Raw genomic sequence first — 20474 nt, 5'->3', positions numbered from 1 at the left:
ACCAACAGTAAAGGGCTTCTTAGCTTTAGCAATGAAGTTAGCCACTAAGAATGATGCTTCTTAGCTTTAGCAATGAGGTTAGCCACTAAGAATCAGTGCAGACACATTTGATGAAGTGGTGGCCGTCAATAATTGCTTCTGTTCTTCGTGTTCACGTTTTTTTCCTTTGAAAAACTCCAAAGGCTTGTCTTTTAATGCAGGGTGCTTGGTCTCCATGTGGCGAAGTAGTTTTGAAGGTTTCATGGCTTTGTTGGATAGCCAGTTGCCACATGTTATACAAAGTGGGCTTGGAGAATGTGAATCACCTGTTGCAATGAACCTGTAATTTAAGTAGGACTCTTGGTATTTTCTTTTAAATGCAGCTTTCTTTTTGTTGGCAGTCTTACTTCTGGTGTCTCATCATAGGGTCTTCCCCCTTTTCAAAGAAGCTCTCTAGCGATGTTTGTTTTTTACTCATTTTGGCTCGGGTTAGCTTGTGGGCTTACCAAAACTGTGACTGAGACAAGAGCACAGTGCAGGAAAGAGGTGTGGATGAAAGTGGTAAATAAAATAATGGGTTGGCCATGCACAGACTAAAATAAGTGTCGGATTCTGACTTAAAGCCTGCTACCAGATGCAGCTGTACAACTGAAGTACATCAACTCACTTGCCACTATAAAGCCTGCCACCAGATGCAGCTTAATTGTCACTTGCCACTCACTGATAGGGTTTTGACATGAGTCTGCAAGCAACTGATTTATTATGGTCTCTGTGGTCAAACCTCTCTGCTAATGATAATCTGTATTTGCAGCCGCTCCCCAGCACTAGCATCACCACCTCAGCTCCACCTCAGATCATCAGTCATTAGATTCTCATAAGGCGCGTGCAACCTAGACCCCTCATATGGGCAGTTCACGGTAGGGTTGCACTCCTATGGGAATCTAATGCCACTGCTGATCTGACAGGAGGCGGAGCTCAGGCAGTAATGCGAGCGATGGGGAGCGGCTGTAAATACAGATGAAGCTTTGCTCACTCACTGCTGCTCACCTCCTGCTGTGTGGCCTGGTTCCTAACAGGCCACAGCCCAGTACCAGTCTGTGGTCTGGGGGTTGGGGACCCCTGTCCTAGAGGATAACATAGGCAGAACACTCTTTAACATAAATCACAGCAATATTTTTTGGATCTGTCCCCTAAAGCATGGAAATATAAGCAAAAATAAACAAATGGGACCTAATTAAACTTTATTTCCTTTGCACAGCAAAGGAAGCCATCAACAAAATGAAAAGACAACCTGCTGAATGGGAGAAAATATTTGCAAATGATATGACTGATAAGGAGTTAATATCCAAAATATATAAACAGTTCATACAACTCAACATCAAAAAAACAAACAACGTGATTAAAAAATGGGCAGAAGACCTGAATAGACATTTTTCCAAAGAAGAAATACAGATGGCCAATAGGCACATGAAAAGATGGTCAATATCACTAATCATGAGGGAAATGCAAACCAAAACCACAATGAGATATCACTTCACACATGTCAGAATGGCTATAATCAAAAAGAACACAAGCAACAAATGTTGGTGAGCATGAGGAGAAAAAGGAACCCTTGTACACTGTTGGTGGGAATTTAAATTGGTGCAGCCACTCTGGAAACAGTATGGAAGTTACTCAAAAAACTGACAATAGAACTGCCATATGACCCAGCAATTCCACTCCAGGGTACATATCTGAAAAAAACAAAAACACTAATTTGAAAAGATACAGGCACCCCAATGTTCATAGCAGCATTATGTACAATTGCCAAGATATGGAAGCAACCTAAGTGTCCACGAATGGATAAAGAAGATGGGGTATATATCTACAATGGAATACTATTCAGCCATAAAAAAGAAGGAAATTTTCTCATTTGCAAAAACATGGATGGACTTGGAGGGTATTATGCTAAGTGAAATAAATCAGACAGAGGAAGACAAATACTGTCTGATATCAATTATATGTAGAATCTAAAAAATACAACAAACTAGTGAATATGACAAAAAGGAAACAGACTCACAGATATAGAGAATAAATTAGTGGTTACCAGTGGGGAGATGGAAGGGGGCAGGGGCAATATAGGAGTATGGGTTTAAGAGGTACAAACTATTAGGTATAAAATAGGCTACAAGGATACATTGTACAACACAGGGAATATAGCCAATATTTTATAATAACTATAAATGGAGAATAACCTTTAAAAATTGTGAATCACTATATTGTACACCTGTAACTTACATAATATTGTACATCAACTATACTTCAATTTAAAAAAATGAGAGATGTAACCTATCATTCATTAAGAAATAACAATAATAAATCCATGACATGTTAACATCAGAGTGATCAAATATTATGTAGCTTTTGAAAAACTCCATTGTACACTCATGGGAGAATGACAGTGAAAAAAGCAAATAACATCTCAGTATTATTATGAAAAAAGTTTTGAATTCACAAATTCCTAAATGGGTCTTGGGGATCTCCAGAGGTTCCCAAGCCACACTTTGAGAACCATGACTAAGAGCAACGGAAATAAAGCTTAACGTATACATGAGTTTATTTCCCTTGGTATATAGAACTATATGCAAAAGAATATTTATAGCATTGTGTTTAACTAGATGCATTCTTGAGTCCTAGAAGTAAACCTTCTTGGTATTAGCTGGGAAGCTCAAAATTTATGACAGACGAATGGGCAATAAAACAAGACAGACAAGAAACTGGAAAATAAAGAAAAAGGAGACTATGGGATTTAGAAAATGAGGAGAGGCAATAGAGAAGTTATGTCTAAGCCTTTAAGAGTTTAGATAAATTATGGTAAAAAAACATTTAAAGGCTTTATTTTCAATTAATATTTAATAAGGAACTACATACAAGTGACGTTACCAGATTAGAAACACAGAAGTTGTTTGGCCTCAAATATGTATAAAAATATATCATAAGCTCCTTTGTTTTTACAAGCCCTTGAAGATACTTTAGGACCTATGTAAATATATATTCAATTAGATTCTCCACAGAGAAGCATGAGGTTTCAGATAATCTTTCCTATTAGTAAATTAACTTAGCTGGAGAGGTCTTTTGCAATGGAATAAAATTCTTTAGACTTAAACAATTAAGAACTGTATTAGGTGATTAAACCTTTTTATATTTTTAGGCAATAAAACTGAAAATTGCCATCTGTCAAGCCTTTGTCTTTAGAATGATATCTTTGTCTTTTTATTTCTCTTCTACATAATATCTACTCATTCAGGTATCTGTTATTCATCTTGGCACCCTTTGCAGGATCTCAGATTCTTAGGACTGGGAGAGAAGCCTTAGAGGTCAAGTTCAAAAGCTCATATAGGACTTGAATCCCCTCTGCAACCAGGTGGTCATACAGGCTTGGCTTCAAAGGTTCCAGCGATGCGGAATCACTACATCCACAGGAATATTCTGATCTATTTTTTGGCAATCATAATTTGGGGGAAATGCTTCTTTACATTTTATGTCTCTCTAGCTATTGTCTATTCTATGATTTGCCCTCTGTAGTAATTTTTGAAGTTTAAATGAAATAACGGGTGTAAAGGAGGGGCACAGCATCTGTCACTGAGAGTATCTGATTCATGTTTGTTACCTGCTCTCCTGCACTGGATAGTGTGGACGGCTTGCTGAGCATCTATTCTAACTATTTCTAGTATGTCTCTTCCTGACCTAGAGAGGCCACAAGGGCCTCCCTTGCAGCTGGGGTTGCAGATGTGATTTAGGTTGCACCAATCAGAGGTACTTGCCTAAGATTTGACTTTAGAACTCAGTTATCTGAGAGGGTGTGGAGTCCATTTTGCTGCTACTCACACAGCAAGCAGGAGTACAGATGACACAATGTCTTCCCAACATACCCATGTGGCAGGCGCTGAAACTCCTTGGTTCTTTCATGTAGCTTTAGTATTAACTTCTGGAAAGTGAGCTTAGAGCTTGTTTTCTTAGACCCTTACTGCCTCCAAAGATTCTGTGATCCATTGAAAACTCTATAACAAATCCCTTTCTGATTAAATGTGCTAGAAGGAAGTTTGCTCTTTGGATTGAACCTTGGCCATTACTACCCCTGCCAACTCCTATCAACACCCTCCCCATGACAGGCTTTGGATAATTGACAAAAGAAATCATATCCAATTCCACATCTTCCTTTCTCTGGTTCAAGTTCATGGCTTCACTGAATAGATGTGGATTGGCATCCCTGCCTTGCCATGTACAAGCTGGGGTGTGTGTGTGTCTGTTGATCTAGACAAGTTACTTAACCTCTCCACACCTCAGTTTTCTAATTTGTAAAGTGGAGATAACGACAATACCTAATTAGATTGTTGTGAGATTAACTGTGATAATCCTTGTACCAAGCTTAGGGTAGTGTCTGACATGTGATAAGGGCTCAATAAATATTCCTTGCCACTATTATTGTCATTATCACTTTCACTGAGCTATTTTCAATGGCCTTGATTTTAAAACGCCAGATATACCAACCAAGGATATTTTCTGGTGAGTTTGTCAAAGTCCTTCTTTAAAGTGTAGCTTTTAAAACTGAATTCATGGGCTTCCCTGGTGGTGCAGTGGTTGAGAATCCGCCTGCCAATGCAGGAGACACGGGTTCGAGCCCTGGTCTGGGAGGGCCCCACATGCCGCGGAGCAACTAGGCCCGTGAGCCACAATTACTGAGCCTGCGCGTCTGGAGCCTGTGCTCCGCAACAAGAGAGGCCACGACGGTGAGAGGCCCGCGCACCGCGAAGAAGAGTGGCCCCCGCTTGCCACAACTAGAGAAAGCCCTCGCACAGAAACGAAGACCCAACACAGCCATAAATAAAATAAATAAATAAAATTTAAAAAAACAAACAAACTGAATTCATACCCCAGGATGTCTGATGAGCCCAAAAGAGAGTATCATTCTCAACATTCTCCTTTTATTCAATGTAACAAAACTGACGTATGTATAATTCACTCTCATGGAGATTAAACTCAAGTCAAACTCAAAGTCTTTTCTGTATTTTCTACTGTTAAAGCAAGACATCACTGTTTTGTACAGAGGTAAGATTTTTGATTTATACTTTTTAATGTTCATCTTGCGGAACTAAGCCTGTAATTTCAGTCTGTTGATTATATATATAAATTGTATATTGTATATATATATATGTATATATATATTTATATATATACATATATATATATACAGCATACATACCTTGGTCTCATGTAAAATGAATTAACTATGCCTCCTAGCAAGTTTGATAAGGAAGCAGCCAATTATCTCCTCAAAGTCATTAGTAAATACATTGAACAGGTTAGACCAAGGATAGAGCCCTGCATTCCTCCATTTGGCCATCAATCCTTTAATATAATCACCCTTTGGGCTTGAAGGTTTAGTCATTTATGAGTCTAACTACACTATCATATCATCCAAACATCCCTGTAGTAAGATTTTATTTCAATAGCCTAGTTAAATCCAGATCCTGTCTGCAGCATTTCCCTAATCCACCGTTCTAGAAAATGCATTTCTTATTTACACACCAATATCATAATGTAACAAAATATATATAATAGTTTAATTTTAAACACTAATTCTAACATCTGAAAGCATTTCTTCCAGCACTGAGTGAAACCCTGGAGCTAGCCCTCCAAGCCAAATCAGCAATTCTCTATTTCTTTACTCAAAGGATCATTTTGTAATCTTAGTTCCACAGAACTCAATTAATTATTTTATAGTATTTCTCTTTTCCTCATTTCCCATTGATAGTGGGACCACCACTTTCTCAGCCCATAGTCCTTCACCTCTAGAGCATATCAAACCCAATTATTAATCTCTTTTGTCATCCCACCTATTCTTCCAGAGCAGTATCTTCTAACCATGTGACCTGCATATGAATCACACATGATTTCTGTAATTCCCTGTAAAGCACTAGTTCAGACTCAGGCCTCACCAGCCTTTATGTTAAATCATCATTTTAATTCCTCTTACAAATTTATCAACTGTTTGGTTTTAGAAGGATACTTTTGCATTTCTATAATTAGAATATGATTTAGCTTTTTAAAAATAAAATTACTAAAAGGAAGCAACTTTTATTTCTATATGCAATATGGTAGCATAAAAGAATAAAGAGCAATGATTTGCTTTCTTTCCTTGTGATGCCTTTGTCTAGTCTCATTCTTACAGAAGAGATTTATATAGTGTTAAGACATTTAACATGTATGTGCGTCATACTGTTTTCTAAACTAGGTATATTATAATGATAAAAATGTCAGGTGTTGGATGTTTTTAATGCATTCTAAATTGCATGAAATTTCTTCTCAAAGTATACTATCTGCTTAATAGTCTTCTACAAGCTTAACTGTTAAAAAGCAAATAGAAACGTTAGTTTATATAAAGGAAATAAAGCATACTTGGGAAATTTAAAATACATTTTGTGTAAAACTTTGGTTTATGTTTCAAGAAATATAGTTTTAAAATTTTAAGATAGTGAAAGTTTACAAATTAAGAATTACATCCACAAATAACCCCCTTTTTGGGTAAATTATTTTACCCTTGATAATTCACAAATAGGAAGGAATTCCACTGCATTAGATATATAATACTTTCAATGGGACTATGCAGAGTTTAAAGGATATCCATTTTCTTTTCTTCTAACATAGGTTTTAAATAATGATCATAAACTCTAAGGCTGCATTTATCAGATATCGCCAATGTTATTAAATGTGATCATGGCAAGTCATATGCTATTAAAAATTCAAACTGCTGGGCTTTCCTGGTGGCACAGTGGTTGAGAGTCCGCCTGCCAGTGCAAGGGACACGGGTTCGAGCTCTGGTCCGGGAAGATCCCACATGCCGCGGAGCCAGTAAGCCCGTGTGCCACAACTACTGAGCCTGCACTCTAGAGCCCGCAAGCCACAACTACTGAGCCCACGTGCCACAACTACTGAAGCCTGTGCACCTAGAGCCCGTGCTCCGCAACAAGAGAAGCCACTGCAATGAGAAGCCTGCACACCGCAGCGAAGAGTAGCCCCTGTTCCCCACGACTAGAGAAAGCCTGCACGCAACAACGAAGACCCAACGCAGCCAAAAATAAATAAATAAAATAAAATAAAATAAAATAAAAATTCAAACTGCTACAATTCTATAAAAGAAACAGCATAGCTACTTCTACCAGTACAGCTATCATATTCTAAGGGCCACTCAAGTGACAATTGCTCATATCTTATGCAATTTGCTTGAGTAACCCACAAGAGTTAATTTTTTAAAAGGATAATAGCTTGGATGTATATGTGCTTAGCATTCAGTATATAAAACTTTCAAAGAAGAGGCTCGCCTTTCTCTGTACAGCTACCTTTTCATTTTCTTTCTCTGAATAGACCTATAATGTTCAGAGAAAATATCAAGAATAATAAATCCAAATCTCTGTAGAAAATATACCTTCATGACACACTCAAGCTGGAAATCACAGGAACCAATAAAATGCAGGCAGCCTACTGATAATGAGGTCAGAAATACAAATAAATTTACTTTTAATGAAGACTGGAGGCACAGTAATCAAAGTGTTAAAATTCATTTCATGCATATCTCATTTGCTTCCTAGCTGATATTTACCACACAATCTGTGAGAAAGTAGAGGCCTAAGATGCTCCAGATAAATGGCTCAATTAATTGTACAGAGGTAGACTTCTTTGAGCTGAGCCGGAGCTGTGAGCTCTTTATTAAAAGCACTATTCTGTAGCCCATAACCTTGTTCCTTGACTCCTCTCTGGTTTCCAATTTAAACAAGTCCCCATGCGGCCTGCTCTAAAGGGCTTTGTCTCCCTGTCATTGTTAAGAGAGCTGAGGCATCCTGGAAGTGTGAAATCAGACCTCATGAGTTGAACGGTTCCCCAGGGAACGCTGGACTGCACAGAAGGTCAAAGTCATGGGCCGGACCATCTGAAAGTGTCTGATCGCCGGTCTGTGACACAGCAAGTTGGGGTGGGGTGTGGAGGCTAGACTGAAGAGGACTGAAATTGAACACATCTTAATTAAAGCCCACAGACAGCAAAACAAAATGTTTTCTAGGCAGCCTGTCAAATGGGGCTTAAATTTAGCTCTGCTAATGAATCTGAGCTGCTAACTGTTATTTCTTAAGATAATAAGACTCTCACGGAAGCTGATAAAAAAACCGTAGCATGTCTTTTTCTGCTGTTTTGTTACTGAAATATTTTCCAACAATGAAGACAGTTTTCCTAAAGAAAAACATGGGAAAAGTCTATGCAAATAAAGGGGTAGTCAACAGCTCTCTTAAAAACTAGTAGATTTCCAGACTATGCAGCTGGAGAATTACAAATCTTTATGTGTAGTGTTGTTCTAGAAAAAGATATGCTCATTTAATGGGACTATTTCAATGACAGCTTATGTTAACTGTAAAATTCTCTCCCTCTCTTCCTTTTTTTTCTCTCTCTCCCTCTATTGTTTCCTAAAAGAGATAGTGCATTAATTTGAGAGATCAATTCACCTGGAGTGAAGAAGTTTTATATTAGTGTACCTTTTAATAGAGTGAAAAGGTAGGGCATCTTTTGAAAGGGTTTCACAGTTCTCCCATATCAGTGTTTCTGAAACTGAGTGGCTGGTATCCCTAGGGAGGCTGTGACCTCTTCCTCAGGAGCTCAAAGAAAACCCAGGGGAAAATGAAGGGGAGGGGCTGAGGAGAAGAACCTTTTTCTTTTTCTTCTCTAAGAACTTGAAAGAACCAATAGGCCAGGTCTAAATACGCTGCAAAGAAAGCCTCACTCAATACAGAAGACTTTAAATGTTCGGCTGAAAGCAAAAATTAGGCCCTGTCCAAGGAAGAATAATTAGAAACTAGAAAAGACAAATTCCAACATACATGAACTGTTTCCCATCACCAACACCAAAAAAAAAAAAAAAAAATGTCCACCATTGGTCTCTCTCTCCTCACAATCTGTCCAGTTTCAGGGAGCACTTGATTTAGTGGTAGAATCTTCCCCCAGTGAACACAGGGCCAGACGATCTGCAGGTTTTGCTTTGATGATCCAGAGAGACATTAACCTTTTCACTGGTTACGTGAAAGGTAAGTAAGTTGTACCGTGCAGTATTTTTCAGTTAATCAAACTTTTTCCCTCACGAAGAATTTAGCTGACCAACTTTGAAAACCGGAGTGCCACTTTCTCAGGCTGTGAAAGGCTGCCCACAATTTGACTGAAATTTCAATCCACTCTTGTGCCTCGCTCAATGCATGTGTATGTGTGGGAGTTGTAAATTGAGGCCTTAACCACCAGAGTTAATCTCTTTTTAAAATCTGTATTAACCTTAATGATTTGAAGTGCACTGTCCAACACTGGGCTATTGAGATGGAAGAAAAAACTACCCTCGACTATCAACAGTTTATTAGGGGCTTAACTGAAGTGACCTACTGTAGTAGACTTCAGCTGAACAAGGCTATAGGCTTTTTGTGGAAAGGGAAAGAATTGAGGGTTTCATTAAAAAGTAATTTGTGCTTTATACTCACTCATTCAAAGAGAGTCTCAATTGCTCTTTATTCACACAGAGTTAATACAGTATCACAATGTTTCTCAATGAATGTGTTGTAACAAAAGAAAAATTTTACATTTTGAAAGGAAAAAACTCTTTGTAACTGCAGTAAGATTGATGGCTGCTTAAAAGATTATAGAATCTCTTTTTCTTGTGCTCATGCTAAATGATGGAATATAGTAATTTAAAATATTTTGCTTAAACTATGGAAGTTTAACTTTATGTTTTAATCATTAAAAATATTTTAAATATAGGGTAAAGTTGGGCAAATATGAGTTTGTGTTGTTGGACTTGTCTGGGAAAGTGTTCAGAAACCAACTAGGTATCTTATAGCTATAGCCTCATTTATATCAGGTCAAAAAATATTCTTTGCTATCAGTGATTTAAAATATCCCCTCTCCATCCACAACAATCCTAAATGGATGCTAATTTGAGCATCTGAAGACGCACCATTGACTCTACTCCCTTCCCTCAAACTGTTGCTGAATATCTCGTAGAGCCTGACTATGATTATCCACTGAGATATAAAACATATTTTTAAAGTTCTTCTTTGAGCAAGTAGGAGATAAAGTATGCAAGGAGCTTATTTGTGATAAGCTCAAATTTCATGATAAAGACCAGGAAGGATCAGTATACATATAAATATTTACCCTTTTCAGAAGTAAAGATTTTTTTAAAAAATTGGTAGACTATTCAGATATTTCTGTCTTAAATACATGGTCCTCGGTTTCTGCCACCATCACAAATGTCATAAAGACCACAAAAGGTCCAAGAGTGAGCAAGGTCAAAGACTGAATTATCCTCTTGCCCCTGAATAGTTCAACATCTCTCTTATTCAATTCAGAGCACATTAGATTATAAGGTCAGTGAGGAATGAGGAATCATTATGTCCCTAAAACTAGAAGGAAAAAATGGAGAATCTGTTATTTAGTATCCCCCAAATTAAAGTTCATTTTATCAGATCAAAACTATGTCTCACTGAATCCCTAGGGAAAAGGTGATTCTTATTCACATTAATTTACCTAGAACCATTACGAAAGAAATATATCTATTTTTTCCAGCTTCAAGAGAACACGTACTTCAACTTGCTTAGTGGCATATAGGCCAACTGGGTTAATGCAGTTTGCATATTCATGAAGTTTCAAAAGCAATGACAGCTTCTCTCCAAGAGAGACAAACATATAATTGCATTTAACTTGTGTAATGGGCAGGTATCTAAACTTTTGAAGTAAAGGGGACTTGAATTTTTCTATGAGAAATTATTGTGCCCACTATAAATACCCAGTGATAGTTCTTAACACGCAGGTGCCCTCTGAGATACTTTTTATTTCCGGCTTTTCTCCCTATCTTCAGATGTTTTTAGCCCAACACTGGGTGCTCCCCTCCCCCGCAGAAAATCCTGAAGAAAAGTGAAGATATTTCCCATGACGGTGAACATCTCGGCCATGAATTCCTGAATCTGCCTGCTGCTGGGAATCAAAGGCTGGCCAGAACCTCTGTAGTGTAAAAGCAGCCCTGAGTTCCTGTTCTGGTCTTTAAGTTAATGTCCGAAGTGAACAAAAGAAAAAGCAGTTAGTCAACCATTCACTGTTGACTGTTGGTTCTAATAATGAAAGCAGCATAATAATTTAAAAATCACTGTGTCCAGATTAATTTGATTTTAACCACACCAGAAATAAAATACAAAGTGAATAAACTCAGCATTCACTAATTGTTTAGTACAAGGAGCCAAGTCAGTATATTTGCAAAAAGATTACAAACAATCCTCTCTCCCACTATTTTCAGGTATGCCTATTTTGAAATAATATCTGACAGTTGTTATTATCTTCTTGGTTACAAATGAGTTGATAAAGAAACTGTAAACTCTCAACATTTTTACTTTTATCATACAGTAAACAGTCATTCAATACTATGCAAATATTAAAAAATTTAAAATATTGCCATTTTTGAACAGACATCTGCTATTTTAGTTCTAAGGCATGTGATCTCTTTTAATTAGGTTTTGATTCTGTTCCATGAATTAAGGGCAGCAGTGATCATATAATGGGTGTGCAAGCCCTTATATGGTAGGAAAAGTACATTTCTCCCCTTCAAATAAGTTAGCTACCCTTTAAGGGTCAACTTGCTGGCCATTCACAGTGGTAAGCATAGTTCCACAAATAATAAGTGGACACGTTCTTTCAAGAACAGGGAAATCTGCACAAAACTGGTCAAGTCAGTCCTATTTACTATCCACCTTGAGATGGACAATTTAAGGAATTGTATAAATACCCCCCAAAGCCTATGAAATTAAAGAGTAAGTGAATGCTCACATAGTTGCAAATTCAAAACAATAATTTAATTCTGGAAATTGATGAAATAATTCATTAATTAACATGCCACAGAAACAGCAATATCCAAATCAGGAAGCTTTAAGACATCATACTGAGTTTGGCATTTTTACAGGCCTGCTTCTTGGTTAAAAAAAATTTAGAACAACGCAGATGTTTAGTTTAGATCCAGAATGATCTCTGGGATGTGCTAGGGAATTTGGACAACTAAGGAATTGTATCAGCAACCCAAATACCAACAGTTCATACCAAGGAATTGAGTATTATGTATCTAAACTTTTCAGTGAACTATGCAACAGATTTCATGCATGTTTGAATTATCAGTGTTGATGCTACAATATCATCTGAGGGAAGCTGATACTGTCTAAGAGAAGAAGATACAGCATTACTACCCCATAATGCCAAAATGATGAAACCTGGAAGAAATATAACCACTATGTTGAATAAACCTTGGAGAAGGCAACAATTCAAACGTTGTTTCCCTTTTTATTGCTTACTTTTTTAACATGTTACCCTTCTTTTAAAAAGCAGAGACGGTATAAAAATCAGGTGGATAGCAAATCTTTGTAAGATCAACAAACTTTGTATTATTTACTCTGATGATCGAGTCAGGTGAAATGAAAAGTTCAGTCATCAAATGGTGTACACCTTGCATGCTGCTTGATACACAGGCAAAAGGAAAACTGCATCGGCTCTTACCTGTGACATCAGCGGCCATTAACCCTTCTGCTCTGATCACTTTCACCTGGAGGAATCCCACATCTTTCAGGTTGTGAAATATCCGCAATGGGCTCTGAAAGAACCCAACATCAGTATTAGAAAAGAAAGGTCATAAAGGGTCTCAAAGAGTGCGCTGAGGAAACATTAAGTGTTACAGTTGATCTCAGGATGCTGCTTAAGTGATCAAAGGGATATTTGTGTTTCTTCAGTCCAGATGACCTTTCCACCATCAAGAATGTATATACACACACACATTTATGTAGATAATTGTTGCTATATAAGTAGATTTTTTGAAAGAGTAAAAAATACCACAACATTTCTCCCTGGTAAGTAATTAGCAGTAGATGATGAACAATAAATTATAAAATATGACATGTCTGCATTCTTCCATCAGTCTCTTTTACCAAAGCGCTCCAAGAAATCTTTTATCTATGGGCATGATGATTTGAAGACTATTGATTCTTAATACTGAATCTTAAGTTGTTGGTTAAGTAACACACTTCAGACTTTGGGAATAAGAAAGACAACATTAAATTAATTATTTTTCTACTCTTTTCTTCTTGGGCAGCTTTGCAAATGGTAGGTGCTAGATAAGGGTTAAATTATTTAAGACTATTTTCTAATATTTGATTCAAAAGACGTATTTCTACCACACACCTTTTAGGTGTTTTTAAAATTTATTTGTTTTATTTTTGTCTTTGAAAATAAATCAAGTTGATTAAAAAATAAATTCAAAAGTGATGAGTAATTTTTCCTAAATTTGTAATTTTGTTTGTCATTGTAGTAGGTATAGAAGTATACAAATTTTGATAGAAGAATCAGATCCAAATGCTGAAACCTATTTAACTTCATGAATTAATAATGGTAGAGTTTGAATAAGCGTAATACCAGAAGGAATTAAAAGAGGGATAGCAAGAAAATAATTCAGAACTCTAATTAACGGACACAAATAGAGAGTAAAATCAACCTATAGAACGTGATATGCATTTGTTTATTTATACTTCATTGCATCTTTCTCATGACAAGATCAGCACTTTTATTCAGTAAATCAAAGGTGCTTCTTTATCATAATCGTTAAAATGCTTTAAAACCGGGAGCATAACATAGTTTTACCTAATAAAGTTATCTATTAAAATGTTACTACGGAACATTCCCATCTTTGCATTGAGACTGTGAGAAGACTGACAAGCACAAGCTTACCGCGATATTAACTTTATCAACCCCATGTGACTAGTCATTGTTTACACTGATGCTCTGACCTTGGCACATTGAGAGGAGGAAACGCAGATAGACATGTAATCTCAGAGCCTAACTTTTAAAAAAGAGTGTTTAGCACAAGGATTAGCTCTTAATCTTTTATTGTTTTTAAACAGTTGTTTATCACCCAAACTGTGTTGAAACTAGGAGGGTGACAGGGTTCAATAAAAACGCACTTCTCTCTCCATTTACATTCCTGTAAATTAAGGGTTTAGAAGTGGAAACTTTAGACCGCAGTATTATAATTCAGAGATTTGTAGGCATGTTGTCTTCCTAAGGTCGTAATGATCAGGTGTGGGAAGCTGCTCCTTATCTCAGAGCTTACTGAGTGTTACAGACCAGGTAAGTCTCCTCATCTAATGATGGAGAAGAGTTTTAGCAAGAGGTTCCTGTCCTTTAATTTTCAGGAGCAATTTAAACTAAGTTTCACTGTGACTAGAACAAATATCTTCAGTCAGAGAATCGTTTTCATAGTGGTAACCTCATTGCAGAGTCACACTGCTTCTGGTGCTTCAGCTCCGAAGTTCTGCTTTGCGTTTGGAGGGGTAATTATTATTTGAAGGTTTCATTTCCTCGAGTCAGCTGACGCTCAGTAATTTATTGCAAACTTCAACTGTTTAGGCCAGTAACACATGGATTATAATAAGAACATCAAAAAAACAAAGAAGCCAAAAATGTAAATACATCAGTTAAAAAATATAACTTTAAGGAATGCTTCATCAAGAGGTATTCCTGCCTTGTTATTTACGGTTATTTTAGAAGGCCTCAAAACCTGGATGGCTTCTGAAGCCAGAAATTTCCATAGCAGAGGAATCTATGATTTGCTGTGCATCCTTTCAGCCCTCAATAGATGGGAAAAGATTGAAATGCTCTGGAGAGGAGTCCTCTTTATTTCTTTAATGAAAGCCTGTATAATATATTTTCTCTATGGCTGCAGCAGCTGTCAGGGAGAGCATCTCAGTTCAGCTCTATTACGGGAGAGGCAATACCCCGTCCTATGGCATCGAGATGCTCTGAGGGGCCAGAACTGATTGACAGCTTGTCACCGTGACGTCTTATTCCATCTCTGTTATGGAGAAAATTAATGTCACACCACCAGCCTTATGACTCGCTGTCATCTTAGAACTGCTCACCTTTTATCAATGCTCTAAATAACATTTCAAGCCTATCGTCTCACGGTGGACAATCCGGTCAAGGGACATTAAATCAGATGACTGTGAAATGTCATAATAAAAATGGAATGCTAACAACTTCTTCTCTAAACTAGCTCCTCTGGTTTTTAAACTGTGACAAGGGGAGCAAGGGTTCAGCATCCCCGTTCTGAAAAGGTCATACAATCGCTCTTGGTCTACTACCCATTACTACCCGCCCCCTGTTGACCTTCCCTGCTTCCCCACCACCCGCCCCGCAAAAAGAAGAAAAAAAAAGAAAAATGGAATTAGCCATCTTTTCAGAATGGGGTGATCAAATAATGGCACACACAGTAACGTCTGTTTAATTTGTGGGGCTTCGATGCTTGGCAATGAACAGCTGAATGACAGCAAGGGAGAACCTTTTCAGGGCTGTTTCATATGAGAGTGGGGCAATCCACTTACTTTCCTCACCACAACCAGAGCCAAATCAAATTCTTAGGTTGAACCTAAACTTAAAAAAAAATAAATACACAAGTTCTCACAGGAAAACATATGTATAATTCTCCAAATAAACTCTTTTATATCATATGTTTCTCCAAAACAAGTGATATTTCAAACATCATGCAGTATTCATTCATTTTATAATCTACAGAATAAAAAGGAAACACTCTGAAACCCTAAAATATAGATCTTTGTCCTTGCGTTGCTATGAGTAATCATAATACATGTGCTATATTGCATACACTAGCTTCTTAGCAAATATGATTCTAAAGGGAGATACAGGCCTATGCTTGAAATTCAGGGCTAAAGAAAAGTATATTTAAACTTGGTTCACTTTTTAGTATATTGAGCAGAATATAATCTGAGAATTAGCCGGGACATCCACATAATATTTTACATTTTACTGAAATAATAACTAATATTTGAAAGTAGGTATAGAAACAAATACTCAAATTCTAAATGGAAATGGCTGATTTAAGTAATCCCTTACAGCAAAGAGAAAAAAAAAAAAAAGTAATTGGATCATTTCTAATTACCTAGCCCATAGTATCATTCTAATATATGGGATAGTATCAAATATTAATCCATCAAATATAATATTATAATACCTAGAATCATTTTTATATTAATATATGAATTAATTTCTTTAAAATTGTTTTAATTCATGAGTCTCACTTCTGGGAACAGGAGAATATGTCTTGGTGGGTACCAAAATGTGAAATAATTTTCACAACTGCAATTATATATTAGAAGATGCCACACATACCTTGGGCTCTTAGGTGGTTTAAAAATATATACTATTTAGCCTTGCTAAGTCACCTCTATTAAATTGTTTATGATAACACCATTGGTGGATGAGTTGTACAAGCATTAGCAGACAGCTGATTCAGTGGAGATAGCCAGAATAAATTTGCTGAAGCGCACATCCTGCTAATCTGTTTGAAGAATATTGTAGAGCATTAGTACCAGCACTTCATGTTATCTGCACAGCCTGATAAGGTACATCTTTATTAAATTCAGTTATTGGAAGGATGTCAGTCAGCAAATAGGAATATTTTAAAATCTAAAAAAAAGAAAAAAATTAAGCGGTTCTTTGTTAGTCAGAGCTTGGTTTCATGACTGAGTGTCTAGAGGAGACTTCTAAACACCTGGCAGCATTGTACAATACAAGCTTTGTAATTTTAAGTGGAAAAGCTTTTCTTTTTTCTTCCAGCTTCACGGGTACTGAGACATGCACTTTCTCGAGGCTTCACTAAGAGAGAACAATGGAGTAAGAGCTCCCCTCTCTGTTGATTCAAGAAAACTACATGGTGGGAAATGCAGACCGTGAGGATGCTGGGAAATAGGTAGATTTGGTTGTGAATGTTTGGGTTTGATAAAATTTGAGAAGGGTACTTATTTTAGTGACTCACTTTGCCACCCTATCACTCTACATCTGATCAAAAGGTAAGAAAGCCTCCTTTTAATTATATTTCACATTCGATTTTAAAAAATTAAAGGAATGAAGTGAGGCTTTTCTAAGCAGTGGAAAGGAAAAATTATTTCTGTGAATATCCTCCAGTAACCAACCTACTAATTAAAAAGTAAGTGCAGTTAACTCCATTTCAAATTTGTAAAGACAAAGAAATCTTAATTCCAATGACAAATAATCAATGAACTCATTTTAAAGTATTATATAAACTTGACTTTCCATTACAGGAAGTTTCCCTGCATGATAATTTTGTGGTGTGATAAAATTACTGAGGAGAATCTCAGAATCTAGAACTTGCTCTGGAAGAGAGTCGAGAGAAGACCAGGTGTCTAGATATCCATGGGTACCCCAAGTGCTTCTGCAAAGATATGCATGGTATTTGCATCTGCCCAGGCTTCTGCTTCTGCTGATTCATCTGTCAGACAGCTTTGCAGATGTACTTCTGTCACTCCATGTAAATTATTTACAACCTCTTCTAGTCACCCATGACCCTGAAGGAGGAGGCTTACATACGTACATATCGCTTTAATATTTCCTCGCGTTCTTTCGGGTCCTCCAGGGAGTTGATGGAGAGGTCAGAGATGCTGACTGTGGCCGAAGCTGTCAGGGTGACCAGCAACACCAGGTGCCCCTCCCCTTCCTCCAGCTGCAGCTCCAACTTGTGTGTCTGTTCCCTACTGAGAGCTGACAGGTCGATCTGGCACCTAAAAAGAAATGTTTTGAATTAGCAAAAGGCTTTTTTTTGGCCACATCAAACAGTGGAGGTGCAGGCTGCTCAGAGCTATGTGAAAAATAAATCAATGGAAATACCATTTGGACCACTGGAAGCATATGTATTTCATGTCAGCTGACTTCACAAAATTCAGACTCTGATTATTTTAGTATCTAATTGCTTATTTCTTGTAAGATGCAAAAAAATGTGCTTATCTGATTTGATTACTACCCACTGTCACCATATTTATAAATCAGCAGGGGCTTTCAGTCCCTAGGATGGCCCAGATCAGTGGGGCTTTGCTTACAGAGAGACTAACGTGAGCTATCTAAAGAGGCAAACGACCAAGAGTGAATTTTTGTGCCACTCTAAAACAATAGGTGTTTTGCCCTTGTTCTGAAATGTTATTAAGCAGAGAATAGACCATTTACTATGATGATGTCATACGTTTTACATTTTTAAAACCATGCCAATTTATTCATAGAACACTGCATAAATCTAAGTTAACAAACAAACAAATCCTCTGAAAACATTATAGCTGAAGTGTTACGTAAGAGAGTTGCCTGAAGAGAGACTTTGTAATAGTATGGCAACCCATGCTCGATATATCACCTCCTCAGAGCTGAATACTTTGCAGACTCTTTTCATAAAAATGTCAATTGATTTGGAAGAGAAAGATACTGTGGTGACCAAAACCACAAGGGCAATAAACAGAGAGAAAGGGGGCAGACATGAATAAAAGACATTTGAAACAGGAAATAGCCAATTATAAGAATAGATGTGGTATTGTCATAAACAAGGGGTGGTCAGCTATTAGGGACAGATTAAATTTTTGCCCCTTCTCATTCTTCACTCTATTTATTGTTTATTATTTTGCTTTTAAGTTAAACATCTGTGAATAGGGCCTCAAAGCTTATGGTTGAGTTCAAACATCTTTAGTGAGAGTGATTTTCGAAACTGAATCAAAGTTTGACATTTATGTTTTATTTTTGCCTATCAAAAATGACATGAAAGATAGCCAGACTAGAAACAATTGGGAGAAAGAGGAATATAGATGCAAGAAATGAAGAAGAATAGAAACGTCCTGGTCAGTGATAGAAAATCTGCATGCACTAAATGCTAACTATCGAGACAGCAGGAAATTAGGGTCTGTACCAAGTCAGGAAAACATCTTCCTAAAGTTAGGATGTATATCAAGTAACCTCACTGTTTCTGCAAACACAATATCCATTTCAAAATACTCTCATGCTGTCCCCTTAGATTCTAAACGATGAAAAAACATATCAAATGCCTTATTTAATATTCAAATTTTAATTGGAATTAGTTCTTAATAATACCTGGAACAAATTGAGGGTTAAAAAATGCAATGGTGAAGAACAGCTAATCAAATGCATTCTCTAATAAAAAGGAGAAACATGAATATGATTTTCTACAGATCTTTCCAGCATCTGGCACAGTGCCTAACCTATAATTTGTTGAATGTGAATGAATCTTTGGACTAGACTGAGAGTATGACACTGGAGAATTGAACAGGGATGACAGTTCAGATAGTACTTTTGGTTGGTTAAGTTGGGACCAAGAAGGGTCTTTCACTCACTCTGATCATGCATTTCCAGTCCTGCTCATGCCCTATTGCCTATTACCATTAAGTGCTGGTTGGCCTCCTCCTCTTTTATATTAGAGTCATTGCATTTAATTCTTTAGAGTTGGGGAAGGTGTTCTAAAGATGCAGTCCAGGAACTGCAAACTGGCCACTCTCAGATCAAAGCTGGTCCATAGATTTGTTGTTTTTATTGTGCTAAAAAAGGTTTGAATTTAAATAACTTAAAAGAAAGAGCAAATGTCCTCTGAGTTATTGTCCCCAATACTGTCTAACTTACAGCTGGACTATTTCACTTAATTCTGTACCCAGTGCCAAGAGGCATAAGGATTTGTGATCCTCAAAATCTCCTTAACTTACCAATGAGGAAACTGAGGGCCAGAGAAGTCACATGAATCAATGGAGATACACAGTTAGTTATTAGCAGAGCCAGACCTGAACCTAGCACTCTGGAATCTAAGATCTAGGCTTTTTCCTTAACCAGTCTGTCATTGCTGTAATTGTGCATCCTGGAGGAATGTGCTATGTGAGGCAGTTCTTAAACAGGGTGATATCCAGACTTGTTTTGAACAGGACACATTAACTCAGGTTTCAAGTATAGAAGTGTGTTATTTTTATGCTTTAAAAATATGTGTGAACTAGGAAGAATGCTATAAGTAATTGCTCTTAGAAGACGATAAACTAAGAAAAAATTACAAATTGAATTTTAAAAGCTATGGAACTAATAAAATTTAAATTACCATTGCACATCTATAGGAAGGATTATACCTTTCTGCTGCAACTAAATTTTTAATATTGGGTACACTCGTAGAAATAGTCCCCGGTTCTGTCCTATATTTAACGGTTCAGAATTTTGACTTTAATCATTCTAATATAGAAAATGCCTATGTATACAAATATTTTGAAAAGAGAGCATTAATGAATTCCAGATGCTTTTTGCTAGTTGAGGTTACTCAGATCTCCTATTCATCTAAAAACTCTGCTCAGGAGTAATCCTCAGATGCCATTTAAAGCAAAATGTCACCTGATAACCAAGCAAAATTGTCCTGTTAACTTCAGGATAAAGTTAGCATTACAGCATCACTGATATCTGCATTAAATGAGTATCGAATCATTGCTGGAATTTGGTGGAGCAAAAGCTTTTGCTATTCCTTTGTTGTTATTGAATAAATATGTACAAAGATGGAACTCCTGCAACATAGT

General features: G+C 36.9%; 1 protein-coding gene across 19 annotated transcripts in view; it reads right to left on the bottom strand.

The window, feature by feature from the left end:
* The window catches only part of MCTP1 (multiple C2 and transmembrane domain containing 1), a gene marked incomplete at its 3' end in the record, with an annotated part of 550519 nt that overhangs the window by 175806 nt on the left and 354239 nt on the right, over positions 1 to 20474 (bottom strand). For all 19 annotated transcript variants that reach the window (XR_014262452.1, XM_082458039.1, XM_082458052.1 and 16 more), the window contains 2 exons: positions 17477 to 17663; positions 12577 to 12670 (listed from right to left, as the gene is read on the bottom strand). Coding sequence is in view for 18 of the 19 variants with exons in the window: in XM_082458039.1 (XP_082314165.1) it covers positions 12577 to 12670; positions 17477 to 17663 (281 nt within the window). The remainder of the gene's footprint in view (positions 1 to 12576; positions 12671 to 17476; positions 17664 to 20474) is intronic.

The sequence above is a fragment of the Balaenoptera physalus genome, assembly GCF_965194825.1.
Source record: "Balaenoptera physalus genome assembly, chromosome: 3".
Taxonomy (NCBI): domain Eukaryota; kingdom Metazoa; phylum Chordata; class Mammalia; order Artiodactyla; family Balaenopteridae; genus Balaenoptera; species Balaenoptera physalus.
This window is presented reverse-complemented; position numbering and strand designations above follow the sequence as displayed.